The sequence below is a fragment of the Eublepharis macularius genome, chromosome 18 (assembly GCF_028583425.1).
Source record: "Eublepharis macularius isolate TG4126 chromosome 18, MPM_Emac_v1.0, whole genome shotgun sequence".
NCBI lineage: Eukaryota > Metazoa > Chordata > Lepidosauria > Squamata > Eublepharidae > Eublepharis > Eublepharis macularius.
Window position 1 is genome coordinate 32,463,425 of NC_072807.1, and position 17,680 is coordinate 32,481,104.

The 17,680-nt window shown below is 45.3% G+C and overlaps 1 protein-coding gene across 1 annotated transcript in view; it reads right to left on the reverse strand.

Annotated features, from left to right (window-relative positions):
• Nucleotides 1-948: 948 nt before the first annotated feature.
• INSYN1 (inhibitory synaptic factor 1) overlaps nucleotides 949-17,680 on the reverse strand; it is an 81,739-nt gene continuing 65,007 nt past the window's right edge. Inside the window, exon 2 of the mRNA XM_055002992.1 lies at nucleotides 949-1,623. Within this exon, the coding sequence (XP_054858967.1) occupies nucleotides 949-1,623 (675 nt within the window). The remainder of the gene's footprint in view (nucleotides 1,624-17,680) is intronic.

The window sequence follows — 17,680 nt, forward strand, 5'->3', positions numbered from 1 at the left end:
GGAAGCGCCTAATGTCTGTGCTGCTGTCCAAGCCTGAACAGTGTTCTGAAGGCGGGCGCTAAGAGGCAGGATGACGGGGCATCTTTGAAGGTCCACAGCTTAGTGAAGTGTCCACTGCCAGCCAGAGATGCTTGGCCTCTCTGCTCCTGCCAGGAATCACAGATCAACTCAGAGTCTCCATCAATTTTACAGGACCATTTGAGGCAATCTCCCACCATAGGCTGGGACCAGCATCTGGAGAGAGTAGAATTCAGCCCTTTTAATACTCCTTGTAGCTTGCCAATGGGTCTTAAAGGAGTGTGAAAGAGTCCTACCCCGCTCTGTCCCTCACAAGGTTGTATCTGTGCATAGGTGCCTGAAGGAAGATTGTGTTACACTCAAACCTGAAGTTGACTCTATGCATAAGGGTTGATCTGCTTTTTACTTACCTGAGTAAGAACCAGGAGAAAGGAAGCTTCGATAGGCTAGCAGTGCTTCAAAACTGGTTTGCTTTGTTCGCCCCTCCCACAACCCCAAATCAAGCCTTGCGTATTAAAAACCTGCTTTATTTAAAATGAAACCCTGCCCTCAAGTCATAGCTGACTTATGGCGACCCCTGGTGGTGTTTTCATGGCAAGAGACGTTGGTGGTCTTAGACTCCGTCTATCCTTTTGACTTCTAACAGAAAGAAAGGCTGTAGTTCTTTGCTTGGAAGGGGGAGTGTTCCTCTGTTTTGTGTTGGCATAACGTTTATTGAGCTGGAGGGTAGGGGGAGAGACATAATAAAACAGTTTAAATTCCCTGAGATTCAAAACTATGGTTAGGTAGTTCACGATGATATTTTGTCACCATTTTTTAATCATCATTATAATAATTTATTGACTTAAATATATATATTTTATATATATATATATATATTTATATATATATATATTTCTCTTCTGCTGCTTCTCCCCACCCCACCCACCCTCAGTTTTTGCCTTTGATTTTCTGTTTGCTCGAACTGTAGGGCAGCACTGTCTGCGTGCTTTTGTCCGACACCGTTTGAGTGCTGCTGTTCCGCATCAGCTTCCGCTGCTGAGCGCTACTGAGGTGAGGCGACCGCCGCGGTGTCGTCTTGCCAGCGGGCACTGTTTTATGAGCCGACTCTCTGGGCTCCTCTGGAGGGTCCTCATGAGGCGGACCGCTGTCCGCATCCTCGTCGTCATCACAGCACAAAGCGTGATAAAGAACTTTGTCACTAAACCGCACCCGCTCCCTGGTGCCTGGCGTCCTCTGGGGCTGGGATTTGTGGCTCGGGGCAGAGCTGAAGGCCTCCTCGCTGGAAGAGTCTGGGGTTTCCCCCCGGGGCCCATTCGGGATCAGCACCCCGCCATTCATCAACCGGTAGTCTGGCTGGCGCCCCTGTTGTTGCTGCTGTTCGGAGCCATCACCGGAGTCTGATGGAGTGGAAGCTTCTAAGAAGGAGCAGAATTCCCAGCTGTCGGAGAGGATGTCTGGGGTCATGAAATCTAGATGACCAAGGTCAAACATGCCCCCTCCTTTCTCACTGCTAGATGTGCTGCTCACAGTCGCGGTTGTCCAATCATCTGGCTCCAGCTCGAACTCAAAGTCCGAAGTCAGCTTGTCAATCTGGCTCACCACCTACGGGGAAAAGACAAGAAAAATGACGATCTGTGTAGCACTTCTGCTCAACTACATCCGCTTCTTCTTTTTCTTTAAATTGTTCTTTCTCAACTTCCATGAATGGGCATCTGAGAATCAAACAGGAGCCATTGCACATTGGGAAGTGCACTCCCCATGTTATTGTCACACATACAACCACCTCTTGGGGACTGGACTTGCATGGTGGGGGGATAAGTTTCTGCCAGTTTGGAGCAGCCTCTCCCTGTCTCCGCCCAGTGATTTTTCAGCTTAAAAACTATTTTTACAAACCCAGGTATCACATGATGGTTTAAAAGTGATGCACATAAACCTACACACAGGCTGTGAACAAACAATCAATTCTTGGCAGGTTGTCCTTAGCTCTACCCTGAATTTAATTGTTAATGAGCAGCCATTAGGTCCTGAACCCGATCACCCATCTTGCTCTTGCCTGTTACATCCTTTATGAATACATTCATCTGTTTGGTCATTTCCCTAACATCGCTGCAAGGAGATCTGAGATATGTATGCCAATAAGGCCATTAGACAGCGATGAGAGCCAGAGACAGAGAGAAAGGCAACTCAGGACGAAGTTATCTGCCGCTCACACATCAGTTCATCTACATTGCACCTCTCCGGCCACATTTCCATACAATTATCATCAATTGATGATCAGCTTGAGAGTAACTTTTTTTTTTAAAGGTTTATTGTTAGCCCTGGAGCACATGACCTTACATAATATCAAGCTTCTATTTCATTTCAATTGCTCCAGTTCACAAACGTCAGTGATCGCTTTTGGATTTTCTTGAGATTTACAACGCATTCACACTCGGCGTCGGCTGCAAATGGCAACCGCATGCCTTGAATGTGAAGCTACCTGGTCCCAAGGCAGGCTGTTGGTCTTGCTCACTCAGCATCGTCCACTCAGGTTGACAACAGCTTTCCAAGGTCTCAGGCGGAGAAAAGTGTATCTCAACTGAATTTGGCTTAATAAATGAAGCCTTCAATGGGAGCTACCAAGGATTCAAACTAAAGCATTGAGTTATGGGCAATTTTCAAATGTGTGTGTGAGGGTGAACATATGAAGCTGCCTGATGCTCACAGCTGATCTGTATCCTTTGGTATTGCCTACTCTGACTGGCAGTCTCTTTTGGGGCCTGGATACAGAAATCATATCACCTGTGTGCTAAATGCACTGCCGTGGCTGTCTATTTCTGGCAAGACTAAATTAAGACATGCTGGGCCCCTAAGCTATGTAAAGTTTAAGAGTCTCCATAGCATCCCTCCCCTTTCCCCAAAAAGTGCATTATTCTAACACTGAAATTCAGTAATTAATATATATATTGGGGCCCTAAACTGTAGTTTGGTATAGCCCAGGCAAGCCCAGTCTCATCAGATCTCAGAAGCTAAGCAGGGTCAGCCTTGGATGGGAGACCTCCAAAAAAGACCAGGGTTGCTATGCAGAGGTAGGCAATGGCAAACCACCCTGTTAGTCTCTTGCCTTGCAAACCCCAGCACAGGGCACCATAAGTCAGCTATGACTTGATGGCACTTTCTACCACCAAACTGTAGTTGACTTAGCTTGTGTGTAAAGACAACTCTGGTTCATGGGGCACAATTTAAAGTGCTAGTTCTTATCCTTAAGCCACTCCTACTTATTGTCCACCCCACCAGTTAAGTTCCTCTTCCCAAGCCATGCTTTCTGTGCTCTGGCCTACAGAAATGAGGCAGGTGGCAATAAAAGCAGGGCTTTTTCAGTGTTGGCACATCATCTTTGAAAGGCTGTTCCCTTTAAGGTTTACTTAGTGCCTATCATATTGTCCTTTAGGTGCCAGGCCAAAACATTCCCCCCCCCAACAACAACATTTGATTTATATACCACCCTTCAGGACAACTTAACGCCCACTCAGAGCAGTTTTACAAAGTATGTCATTATTATCCCCACAACAACAAACAGCAAACACCCTGTGAGGTTAGTGGGGCCGAGAGAGCTCTGAGAGAGCTGTGACTGACCCAAGGTCACCCAGTTGGCTTCAAGTGGAGGAGCAGGGAATCAAACCTGGTTCCCCAGACTGGAGTCCTACGCTCTTAACCACTACACCAAACTAGGCTTTAAAGTAAGTTTTGGTTTTTTTTAAAGCTGTTTCATCATCTGATTCTAGCTTGTTTTATGGATATTTCAAAGCAGATCAATGGTTATTTTATATTTTTTATTATCATGGCTTGTTTTTACTTGTAAGCCACTTTGAGCTGCTCTGTGGAAAGTGGCATATAAATTCCATTATGGCAAGGAAGGAAGGAAGGAGGGAAGGAAGGTCTCTGACAATAGCCTTTCCTAGAATATGCTGCCCTTTAACTGGACATGATTTCATGCATTCAACACATATGCTCTGCCACTGAACTACAGCCCTTCCTCTTTCATGTTGAAGACAATAGCGGCGTCGGCACCTACAAAACTTTTAGGTAGTACCTAAAAGGAACACGGCTGTGGTGAAGTGCTAATCTTCTAATCAAAATTCACATGGAAATATGACATAAATCTCAAGACTGAATACACTACGGAGAAACTGTTAGTTATCTGCCCTCTTCCAAGCACAGAGCCTGGGAGTATCAGCACTGTTCTTCTTGCAGTTGAAACCGCCTTAGAATATGACAGGAGGGGAAGCAAACCCCTGTCCAGCTGCAGTTCCCAGGATGTCTTGCCGTTGCATTCCTCCCAGTGCTCGGTAGATGGAGATGTTCTATGACAAGTCAAATGGACTGGGTGGCTTCTTTGAAAAGAAGACTGCTTTTCAACCCTTGCTTCAAGTGTAGCCTGAGCAAATTCATCTGGACTGTGAAGAATTCCTTTTGAATTTCTCATCTCCTATAAAAAGGGAAGAAGACGGGGAGCACCCTTTCAGCCCTAGCATCATGGAGTGCTTCTTTTTTTGATGCTGTGAAACTGAGGGCAGCACCACAGCAATGAAGAAGAATAAAAGAGCAAAGCCGATAGCGCAAGCCCAGAGCATGAAGCAAATGCAATTGAAATGCGCCTTATGTAGTTTTTTTTAAAAATTCATAAAAGCTGACAGATCCCAGCACATTTGCGGACCATGCCTCTTCATCCTGGGAGAGAATCTAAAAAATGCATCAGGACCTTATTAGCTTTCTAACATATGGTAACTGGCTTCTAATAGTTCATTTCATTTTTTTTTAAACAACTGTTTGCATTGCGTTGAGGAGATGAGGACAGGAGATGTAATTGATGAGGTTTTTGCTCTAATGTGCAGCGTAGGGGTACGCAATTAACTGAACAGACAATCAAAGGGAATTTAAATCAAATAATATAACAGAGCAGATTATAAGCCTCGCTCAGAAGTCAAAGCAAAGCTCCAAGAGGATGGTAGGTTTTTAAAACAGAGCTGGTCTACTCATTACACTTGTGACAAGTATCAGCGTTCCTGAGACAGGTTTCATTCCACCCACACCACACAGCTGTATTATTTAGTCTTCGTCTGGTGGGTTGTACCATATTGTTGGTCTTTGTTTTCCATTGGCAGGTTTGGCCATATTATTGAGTATTTTGATTCAACTGGCTTGCATCCCACCTAGAGTGTGTCATGTGCATGGCACCATCACCATTTTCTATTTTTGTTCGCTTAGGTTTTTTAAAGAAGTAATTAGAGAGAGAAAGGCCATACAGTAAAAAGATGGTGGTGGGCTCCCTTTCAAAGGCTTGAGTTACAGAAATGGAAAAAAAAATCCAGAAGGCAACTAGTTTACTAGCAGTAGAAAAGAGCAAGAGTCCAGTAGCACCTATAATACTAACAAAATCTGTGTTAGGGTAGGTGCTTTTGTGAGTCACAGCTTACTTCTTCAGATACACAAATGAGTTGTGACTCACAAAAGCTCCTACCTTATTACAAATATTGTTAGTCTTATAGGTGCTACTGGACTCTTGCTCTTTTCTACTGTTACAAACAGACTAACATGGCTACCCGTCTTAGTTTTCTAGCATTCCCTATGTGAATTATTTGAAGCAGAATGAGTGGTGCAGGGGAGTGTAGAATAGAGAGGGAGAAATCTTTACGCTCTGTAATTCTAGGATGCTGCTCGTGCATTATTTAATTTTAGAGGCTCATTTCTTAACATAAAAATGCATGCACTGAAGCCTGCCAGGAGTCACAAACTCCATGCTGAAAGCTCCAACTTATAATCATATGTGTGCAGTGGGAAGATATGGGCCGTTTCCACATGGCTTACCTTGTTCTGGAAAAAAGCAAAATCTCGTGCGAAGTTGCTGTTATCGCGTGAAATCGCGCGAGAAGATGCAATAACAGCGTCTTCTCGCGAGATTTCACGCGAGATTTTGCTGTTTTCCAAACAAGGTAAGCCGTGTCGAAATGGCCATGGTTTTGCTTTTTGGCTTTTATTCAAGTGGTGCTGGAAATGTTCCCTGCACATACTCTGATCTTTAATCCATTTAGTCCAGGACCAAGAAGCAGAACTCAACATTAGAATTCAAGGAACCATATTGGTGAAATCTGGCTCCATCAATTGCCACTATTGGCACTAGGAAAGTCATGCGGGAAATGAAGTTTGGACTCAACTCCTGCAAATGCCATAGAGGCAAGCCAAGTGGAAACATGCTGATCAGATCATCAAACTCCTTCTCAACTTCCAGCTACTCATCTCATCTGTCCAGACCAATCAGTCTAATTGCCACAATGGAAATACCACAGTTGTTTAGGCTGATGCACTACAAATCCCATGTGGCAGTGCTGATGAACATTATAAGAGATTTTGAACTCTTGGGGGAAAAAAAACACCAGTTTTTAAAAATTCATTCACAGAGGAAGCTTGTAATGAGTCCAATTCAAGTGAAGGGGTCTTCATCCATTGCTGCAAAAGGTGCAGTTGGATAGTCAACAATAGAAGGGCTGTGGCTCAGTGACAGACCACCTGTGGTACATGCAGGAAGTCCTAGATTCATTCCCTGGATCAGGTAGCAGGCCGCGTGAAGGACATCCCTCTGAGTACCTGGAGAGCAGCTGCCCGTCAGAGTATACAATACTGACCTTAATAAAGCAGGGCTCTGAATCAGCAGAGGGCAGCTTCATGGGTGTTCTCTTTTGCAATTGCTGTGCCAGGAATGAAGGTGGCACGAACAACCATCCACGGCTGATTTGTTTTTCATCCAAGAACGTGACTAATCCTCTTCAAAAATTCACTTACCCTATTGGCCTTCTTAACATGCTACTCAACACATTGGGGTGGTGGGTGGGTGGTGGTGCACAATATGAAATAGCAATGAGAGGAACTTCAGCAGTTTGTTTTATCCAACTGTGCCCATTTTATCAGATCGCTCCAATTCTTGTTTTATGAAGAAAAGAAAAACACCATCTCCCTTTTCACCTCACCAGGATTATTAATGATCTTATATTTTCATCGGTTTCCTCCTTTGACACATAACTATATCTCCAAAAGGACATGGCAGAGCTGGAAAAGGTACAGAAGAGAGAGTGGTATAGTTGGACTAGGATCTGGGACACTCCGGGTTCGAATCCCCACTCTGCAATGGAGGTTCACTGGATGATCTTGGTCCAGTCGCACACTCTCAGCCTAACCTACCTCGCAGGATAGTTGGGAGAATAAAATGGAGGAAAGTAGAACTGAGAGCCAGTTTGGTGTAGTGGTTATGAGCACGGGATTCTAATCTGGAGAGCCAGGTTTGATTCCCCACTCCTCCACTTGAAGCCAGCTGGGTGACCTTGGGTCAGTCACAGCTCTCTCAGAGCTCTCTCAGCCCCACCCACCTCACAGGGTGATTGTTGTGGGGATAATAATAACATACTTTTTAAACCACTCTGAGTGGGAGTTAAGTTGTCCTGAAGGGCGGTATATAAATCGAATGTTGTTGTTGTTGTTGTTGTTGTTGTTGTTGTTATTATTAATGTCAGGAGCTTTGCATCCCCATTGGAGAGAAAGGCAGGGTATAAATGACATTATTATTATTATTAATAAGAATGACTAAGATGATTAGGGGTTATTGGAATACCTTTTCTATGAGGAAAGGCTAAAGGGACTGGGAATTTTCAGTTTGGAAAAGAGACAACTAAGGGGATCACGCTGAAGGTGGCAATCAGATATGAGCTGATCAGTCTGTTTGGTTCACGCTGATTAACGGTGAACGTCTGCCAAACCAGTTTGCGTCGCATTTCCCCCAGACTGAGAATGCACAAAGATGCTGCCAATTCAAACTGATTGGCAGCCATTAGTGTCACTAAGGATTACTTAGACTAACTTGGAAGGGTAGGATTTTATTGAAACACAGCATTTATTGATGACTGATTTATATGATTTGATCCAATTGTCTATTTAAGCAATTGCCCGGAGCACAGCAGTTACACAGCAAGGCTGGGGGGGGGGTAGCAGAATGTGATTGGGTGGCACATGCTCGAAAAGCCAACTACACTGTAAGGAATACAGTGAAACAACCTGCCAAACACCCATAAACAAACTGATGAACTATTGAACTATCTATCAAAAAAACCCACAACTGGTCTCTTTACAGCAGGTGAACAGGTTGCGGGCCAAACTGGCAGGATTTTTGAGCATCCCTAGTTGTAGACTTCCCAAGTCCCAGGGTCATTTTGGCTGACCTCTGCAGGAAACAAGATACTGGGCTAAACAGCCTCGAAGCCTGATCTATGAAGACACTGATGCTCAGACATGGGTGATGTCCTCTAGATAAACCCATGCCCCATATTTAAGTCCATCGAGGCACTTACGTTGAAAGGTAACGATCCCACAATCATTACATACTGCAGCGTGGGCCTTGCAGAATCAGGCAAGAGGGATGAGTAATTCCCGGAGCGTGGTTAAGGTGGGAGAGACAAGAGAGAAGCAACCCGCCAGCCTGAATGGCTCCTGTTTATGAGCAATTCTATGTGGGCTCGGTTACGTTAGCACATATTCCCCAAGGCAAATTACCCCGTGCCACTTACTGATGCAGCCACCCTCATCTCAGACAAAAAGGTTCTAATGAAGCCTGCCTGTGTCTGGCTTTCATTCGGACAGTAAGCGGAAGGCGGCATCTTTGTTTAGAAGGCAAGCAGAGGATCCAAGAGCTGTCCATGGTGCTGATAAGCAGTTCGAACAATGGTGTCTTTTTAAACCAAAGCTGCTAGCACACACCTGCTGCTTGTGGTATTTCTGCCTCCACTGATAAAAACGACCAACATGAGAAATGGCTTAAAGCAACTTTAATATGAAGAGCAACTAAAAGATCTACAGCAGGCTTGTAACCTTGTTCTAGTTAGCCAGTGTGATATAGTCTTTAGAGTGTCAGACTAGGATCTGGGACGCCCAGATGGGAATCCACACTCTACCGTGGAGCCTTTCTGGGTGACCTCGGGCCAGTTACTCAATAGTAGCCTAACCTACCTCACAGGATTGTTGTAAGGATAATAAGGGGAATGATATAAGTTGCTTTGGGTGCCCATTGGGGAGAAAGGTGGGATATAAATGAAATAAATAAAGGAAATAAACAAACCAAAGTTCATGTGATTTTAGGGCAAGTCCTCAAACTACCAGCTCCTTAATGCTGTTAAATATAAGGGAATGTCTCTAAATTACAGATTTTATTAACACACTGCTAACATGATTACAGAATGAAATATTGGACTAAGGGGGCAATGAATGGTAATCAAGAAGCCTGGGACCTGTCTCCTGAAACACTAGATCCAAGTTTCTAGCCATTCTCTTTACTTTGTGGCTATGCTGGAGAGAAGAGTGTGTCTCCATCATGAGGCAAAAAACACACCCCAAATACCTGCATGTTGGAAAAGGCCATTGAAATGGCTTGAGTTCTATTCTGTTTAAGAATGCATTAGGGTTAGGGCTAGGGGGTGATGTGTAGTGGTCAGAGTGTTGGACTATGACTGCAGAAATCTGCATTTAAGTCCATCCCCCCTGGTAACACCAATAACAACAACAACAACATTCAATTTATATACTGCCCTTCAGGATGACTTAACACACCCTTAGAGCAGTTTACAAAGTATGTCATTATTATCCTCACAATAAAACACCCTGTGAGGTAGGTGGGGCTGAGAGAGCTAGAAGCTGTGACTGACCCAAGGTCACCCAGCTGGCTTCAAGTGGAGAAGTGCGGAATCAAACCAGGTTCTCCAGATTAGAGTCCCGCACTCTTAACCACTATACCAAACTAGCTCACGAAGAACACCAGACAACCTTGGGCAAACCACTCTCACTCTCAGCCTAATCTACCTCGCCTGGCTGTTGTGTGGATAAAAGGTAAGAATGGGCAACGATGTATGTACTCAGAACTCCCCTGAGAAAGGTTGGGATTAAAAAGGATAGATGTCAAAACTGCGAGGATCAAAGGATAGGGCAATTAACCACTGTAATGTCTTGTAACCAAGACTACTGATGGATTGTGTTGGAAGATCTGAGACACAGATTTGTGATATTCTCTGCAGTAGCAGTTAGAGTGTTGAACAAGACCTGGGAGGACCCCAGTTCAAATCCTGCCCTCCCCCTGCCATGAAACTTGCTGGGTGACATTGGGCCACCCGCTCTCCTTCAGCCTAACCTACTTCACAAAATGGGATGAAATGGCAGGGAATCAATCTATGCCCCACCACGAGCTCCTTGGAGGAAGAATGAGGTGAAAATGTGTAGAGAGAGAGATTAGAGGGTCCCCCGCCCCCCCACTGGGAAACGAAAGAGGTAGATTAGTATGATGGCAAGGCTGGAATTTACATCACCTGGACTTTTGCTTTATCCATGGCCATGAGTGGGATGCATTCTCCGACTCTCAAGTCAGTTCGCGAATGATGCGTTGTTCTCTCTTTCAACCCCAAATTGGTTTCCACAGGAAACAGGATACAGTACGATGCCAAAAAACCTGATCAATTGCCATTCCTTCTTGCCCTGCAATATACTCTGCCTGTTTGGGCAGCAGCATCTCTGCAACAGGAGATGCTTTTCAGCTTTGTTCTTATATCTGGAATTCTGTGCAGCTGGGCCTGCTTTGACCTGCCTGCCCTGCTCTAAGACAAATCACAATGTGTAAACGGCTGGTGCGGATTTAATTTCCTGTGCTGTAATAAGCAATGTGATTAGAAGACGCCAGCGCAGGCTTCCGGAGACAGAGCAGGAAGATCACTGCAGAACAAGGTCTAGGGCCCCCTCCCACCGTTATGTGCCCAGCCAACGAGAGCAGGGGGACATTTAGGGAGTTTACGCTGGCTCAGGCGTGGCAGGATGGGGGACAACTCTCCAGGTTAGCTTCCCCTGCAGCAATGGATGTTGCTTCGACAATGACTGGGTATCCCCTCTAGCAACTAAATAGCCTAACTACAATATTCCTTAGCAACTGAGTTCCATCCTCTTGCTGTGGATGACCAGGCATATAAAGACTTGCAACTAGAGAATGAAGGAGGAGCCTGTGAAAGGAGAACCAGTAGGAAGCAGGTAGGCTAGAAGGCCAAAAGAGGGAGTGGCCCAGAGGAATCCTGGGAAATGGGAAAGGACAATGGAAGGAGCCTCAAGAGAAAAGGAGCCCGGAGAACGAATGGGGTTGTCAGGACATCACCTGGGCAAGTGGGAAGTAGAGTTCTTTCTTTCTTACTCTATTCTTCTGACCTGTAAGTCTTGAGTAGTACTTATCAAGCTTCACTGGGAATATGAGGAACAAAGGAAGAATTCAGGCCAAAGAAAATTCATCCGTAAACTGAAAAAAAGATGATTTCTTGTAGACTGTCTGAATTCTCATGTTTGAACTAAAAATTTGGCTGAAATAAGTAAACTTTCTACTCTTGAGCCTGCTAATAATTTAGGAACTAACGTTTCTACTGTAGACTCTGTCCACTGTAATGTCAAGGGTTATACCAGGGCATTCAAATAAAACATGAGTTACAAGTCATTTTCACACGTCTTTACCTTCGCGCTAAATCGTGCAAACTCATGGAACGAGGGCGTCTTCATGGCGTGGTTTCTGATGTCATCGTGCCACGAAATGGAATCATGATGGGCGATGTCAGAAATCGCGCCATGAAGACGCCCTCATTCCGTGAGTTTTGCGTGAGTTTTGCGCGAGGGTAAAGACGTGTGAAAATGACCGCAGATTCAATAAAGGGGGAAGTACATGTACTTGGTTGGATCCAGGCGAGATTTCTCACTGGCAGAATGGAACTCTCCTGTCTCTTCCCCGCCCACATTTTAACCCCCCCCCCCCGGTCTCCATAAATGCTTCCCTAGGGGGAGCAAAGACACTGTGACGGTGATGGAGACAGGGGAACAAAAAGTGATGCTCCCTCTGGAATCTGCTGCCTGAAGGAGACACTGCATCGCATTTCAAGGCAAAGCCAGGTGACAGCTGCTTAGAGACTGTCTCCAGCCAGACACACCAGTTACTTGTCAGTGGGCCTCTAGAAAAACCTGACACTGCTCTAAAGCAAGATCGCAGCCCTACTCAGATGCAGCTGCCTTCAACTCCTAAAACCACTCCCTCGGTTATTTTAAATGAGACATCTGCACCCTGACCACGGCAAGCCACTGTCTTTGTTTCCTGTTATCAGTCCCTGCTATACCACTGTTTTCTTTGCTGTCTTAAAAATCATACCCCCCTCCTCACCTTTGATGCCCAAGGTGGCTGACAGTGATCCGCCGTCACTCGCAGAGAACAGTGTTAGGAACAATGAAAACGGGGGGAAAGCCAAGTCTGAAAAGCCAGTGCAAATTCTGCTGCTTGCACTCGTTGTTAAAAAGCCCCGCAAAAAAAAGAGTTGGATTGGAAGCCTGCTTTTGAGGGTGATCTCCAGACTTAAACAAGAGCCAGGCCAATGGTCTGTCTTACTTAGGATTGCCTACTTGGACTCTCCAGCGCCCCAGGCAAAGAAAGGCAGAAAGAGCAGAGACTGAATCTGGGACCTTCTGCATGCAAAGGCTTTGCTCTCATTGAGCCAAATCCTAGTCTGTTTTGCTCAGTATTGGCTACTCTAGCTGCCAGTGGTTCTCCAGGGTCTTTCCTAATACCTACTGCCTGAGGTTTTTTTAACTGGCAATGGCCAGGAACCTTCTACACACATACCATGTGCTCTGCTAGTGAACCACAGCCCCTCCCTGATCAGAAATTTTGCAGAGTATTTTGTAGAATATCCTCTGGCAGTCCACTCCTCATGGCATGTCTCAGGTGCCCAACAGAAAAGACAGTGAAGGTTCAATCCAGAAATCTCTTTCCTGCCCAATTCTCCACCTTACCATAGACCCCCAGCCTTCCTGGCTTTTATCCATGCAGGTCCCACGATCTTTTTGGTGGCTGAAGAGAACCCTTCCTCCTTTTTTTATCAGCTGAAAAGCTGGTTGGTTCTGACCCAATGGAGCACTTCTTGCCTGTTGGAGATGCCTTTCTCAAATGTTGGTAGGAGACCTGTCAGACTTCACAAGGATCTCTAGAACTTAACTTTCTGAGTAAGAGATGGCTGCCTCTGATTTCTCATGCGCACACATGTCCGTGCATACGCATGGCCATTAAGGCACATTTCACATGCTGGTGAGGCTTATTTTGAACCATTGATAAGAGGTTGATAGGACTATGATCTTTCCCCCCCAAGTGTATCCTTAAACCTATAGACCTTCTTGGCTTTTAAAACTCTGCAGGATAGCTGAGGTAATGAATGCAGCCTGCAGAGGACAGATCGGAGCCTTCTGCCATGCGTAGGCAACAGTGCTCAGATTAGAACCTCCTGAATAAGGACAGGCCAGGTGCATACTCGTCCTTGTTTTCATTGGTGGGTTCAAACAAGGACAGTTGACCCAGTAGAACTAATCAGGCCTTGAGCGCTGCAGTAATCCTCTATGAAAATCTTGTGGGGGGGAAAACACCCAATTACCAGCATTCAATATTCAGTGAGTCTAGCTCATTCACTGTTGCCTGATCTAAATTATCCTTCTCCTTTCTAAGACTAGATCTGGCGACAACAGCAAGACAGGGCATTCAGCCACAAATATAGAGGGATTTTTAAAAAAAAATCATGTTGCTTTAAATCCTCCCTGCAGTTCACCAGCGGCAATAATGCTTTCATCTTCTCATCCTCCCTTCCTCCTCTCACTGACCAGCAAGGATGCGTTAACTGCTGATAGTATTTTATTTTCCAATTTAATGAGCTTTGCTGGCTAAACTATCCCTCCTGTTTTCCAAGCCTAATTCCAGCTGTCCACAGCACTATTCAGATTTCAGATCCAAAAAACCAAATATTACCTTCGGAGGGGTGGGGTGCTTGGTTCAGTTTTTATTGAAGCTGAAGGCACAATCCGACTTAGCAAATTGGCTACATGACTGCACTCTAGGTTTTCTGGAGATTGCAGCCAGTTTTTAATTAGTTAAAACAGAAAAGAAAAGGAATTACTGGGGCTTACAGCTAGGGCTCATCTGCAAAGAGTGCCTGTAGTGTTGATTTTCTGCAAACAATGAAAGGTGGTTTTTTTCTCTCCTTCCAGTGGTTTCTCAGAGATTGGGGCATCATAGTCCAGAATTAGCCTCATGTTCCTGAATGGCTAATACTCCCCCATGTGATGTGATTGCTCTAAATCAGCTTTGTCCACCCACAACAGCCTCAGCAAGCCGCTACATCTGATTGGCTACACAATGTTGTGACATCATCACTTTCGGGACATGATCTCAAGAAATAAATAAGCAGATCTCACCTGGAAACAGACATGCGTTTTGGTAAGGTGGAAAGGCAGTGGGGTATAGTGGTTCAAGCACTAGGAGAATTGGGTTAAAATTCTTTACTCTGCCATGAAATTCACTGAGTGAACTTGGGCCAATAGAACACTGTCAGTGTAGCTGACTTTGCAGGATTTTGGGTGAGGATAAAACGGGGAAAGAGAGAATCAAGCATGACTCCCTGAACTCAGTGGAGAGGGGAAAGTGATAGATAGGTAGACAATGCCGCTATGGAACCTAGAATTGTCAGCTCCAGAACAGAAAATTCCTGGAGATTTTGGACGTGCTGTCTAGGAAGGGCAGGATTTGGGGAGAGACCCCAGTGGGGTATAATGCCATAGAGTCCACCTTCCAAAGTGCCATTTTCTCTCCAGGAACCGATCCCTGTGGCCTGGAGATCAGTTGTAATTCTGGAAGATCTCCAGGCCCCAAATGGAGGTTGGCAAGCCTAGTGGGGCCTGACCAAACACTGGACATGGAAGTAATTGAGAAGTTAACAGTTCTGCATAGGTTGAGAGCTCACGAGCCTCAGAGCACAGCTGAATTTACCTGCACTTGTCAGATTGAATAATGGATGCCTGCTTACTTACGTTCTTACACGTCTTGTTGTGTTCATACATATTCATGGCTTCTGCACACAGTGCTACATGCACTTGGCAACATTGCTGGAGAACCTGGGGAGCCTAGCAGAGGGAGCCAGACATTTGGCCCACATGGCAGTGAAACGATGGGATCTGGCACACATGCAGAAAGAAAGCGCCCACTTGTTTAGACAGCCGGGTACATCGGCACAGAAGAAACCCCTGAATGGCTAATTGGATTGAACTGGCAGAAGGCATGTATACAGGTGTCATAATTACACCAGTAAAGACATAGAGAACTACCTGGATGCCGAAATATTCTGAACCTGCTTCCAGCACCTGGTAAAGTAACCAACCACCTGGCTAGGGTGGGGAAATGCCAATACTCACCTTGACAGGCCAGTGGTTCAGTCTAAGGTAGGTTCAGGTGTTTAGGTTAGGACTGCAACTCTGGGTTGGAGAAGTTCCTGGAGATTTGGGGGTGGAGCTAGGCAAGGGCTGAGGTTGGGGAGGTAGGGAGCTCAGCAAGGAGGCAGGGAGCTCAGCAATTCACCATAGACTGGGGAATTATCTCTGCAGTCTGGAGATTAGCTGTAGTTCCAGGAAATATCCAGGCCCCGCCTGGTGGTTGGCAACTCTGGTGCAGATGGGAAGTTATTTGGATGTGGCGCTGTGACTAGGGTTGCCAGCCTCCAGGTTTTGGCTGGAGACCTCCCGGAATTACAGCTGATCTCCAGGCCACGGAGATCAGTTCACCTGGAGAAAATGGCTACTGGGGGGGGCGGGGTTCTATGGAATTATGCCATGCCAAGGTCCTTTCCCTCCCCAAACCCCACTTTCTCCTGGTTTCTCCAGGTTTTACTCCCCAGATCTCCAGGAATTTCCCAACTTGGAGCTGGCAACCCTAGCTGTGACCCACTGAATGCATGGGGCCTTCCAAGCTCCTTTTAGGGAGAAACTCCTATGCTGTTCCATTTCTAATCCTTATGCTACCGCACTCCTAATTTATTTCCATCCATCCAGTATATATATATATTTTACTCCAACGTTGAATCAAGCACACTTGGTTCTTCCTTCTCTGTTTTGCCCTCACTACAACCCTGTGAAGTAGGCTAGGCTGAGGTATTGGGCTGAGCCTAGGGTGATCCAATGTATCCAATGAACTTTATGGTACAGGCCTTACTTCAACGCTGTAACCACTGCACAACTCTGTCCCCATGCTTGCTCCTGTTATTGTTCTCCCAGCTCCTGTCCCTACTTTTTCCCTGCTCTTCTGGGTTTTCACAACTTGGCTCAGTAATCCCTCAGGTGCCCCAGATTCCCAGAGAGCAGCAAGCTGTCCCCTTCACATATTTAAACACTACACATCAGGCAGCAGCAAGCTGCCCTCTTCACATATTTAAACACTACACATTGATCCTTTCTCATCGATCAGTAACAAAAGTCTCATCAGGCTAAAGTGTAGGGAAAGAGATTGGAAAGCCGGATTTACCCATACAAAGTGGCAAAAAATGAATGGGGTGGAAAGAGCTGGGCAAATCCTCCTAATGGCTCAGGTCTGCCCTTTGATGTTTCTGCATGCTTAGAGAGAGAGAGAGAGAGAGAGAGAGAGAGAGAGAGAGAGAGAGAGAGAGAGAGAGAGAAAGCTATTAATGACTCCTGTCTCCCCCACACTGCAGGAAAAAAGTTCCAGAATCAGCATTTCAAACAAGCTGAAGTGAAGAGCCTCTTTTGTCTTGGTGGAAAAGCTTTTGAGTACAGATGCACTCCATAAATTGGAAGGGAATGCGCAAAGGAGCGCATGTTTATGCATGAACTTTTACAGTCAGAAAGAGATTGCACACTGCAGCGTAGATACTCATGTAGTAGATTTGTGCACCTGGGGACGAAGCACACACACACGTACACAGGTTGCATTTTTCAGTTATAGGTGAATGGTATACATTCCAGGCATCTCTATATTCCAGGGATAATCTCTTTTTTCCTTGCACATGTGCTGGTTAAATGCGCTGGTTTTAACAAATCCCAAAATGCGCTCCACTTTTGGGCTTTGTTAAAAATGCTACAGTAAGTTGAAAAAGCAGTCATTCTCTAGGGCCCAATTCTCTCCCCAGTCTTGAGAAGCTACATTTCAGAGTGAGAGGGATGGATGTATTTTGTCTCTTATGCATGACGTGTATGCACTTCATGGTGCATTTCAAACTCTGGCAAGCACTGATAGCAGATAGTAGGGTTATTTTGTTTTCTCAGTGGATCTTTAACCTAACACCTCCTTGGCTTTTCAAACACTGCTGTTGCAGTAACTTCTACGGAAAACTGAGATGCTGTGGTGGGGATGAAACAGGAGTCCAGTGGCACCGATTTATTCCAGCATCAGTCAATTTGCCACTTTGTGATGTCTCATTTTGTAGATTAATTTGCTCTATGTATATGCATTATGTATGGTCATGAGATGCAATTTACATGGTATTCATATGGACAATTATTTATATGTATAACATTACATATAATACTGAGTCACTGATGCACAGATAACTCAGATAAAACAGTGCACATTTTGTGGGGAAAATTCAATGGGAGGAAAGAGAAATGGAGAGATGATCAAGAATTACAGGTTCAAACAGAACGGGGCTGCGGCTCAGTAGAAGAGCACCAGCTTTGCTCACAGAAAGTGCCAGGTTCAGTCCTTGGCATCTCCTATTAAAAGATGATAGGAAAGACCTCTACCCGAGGCCCC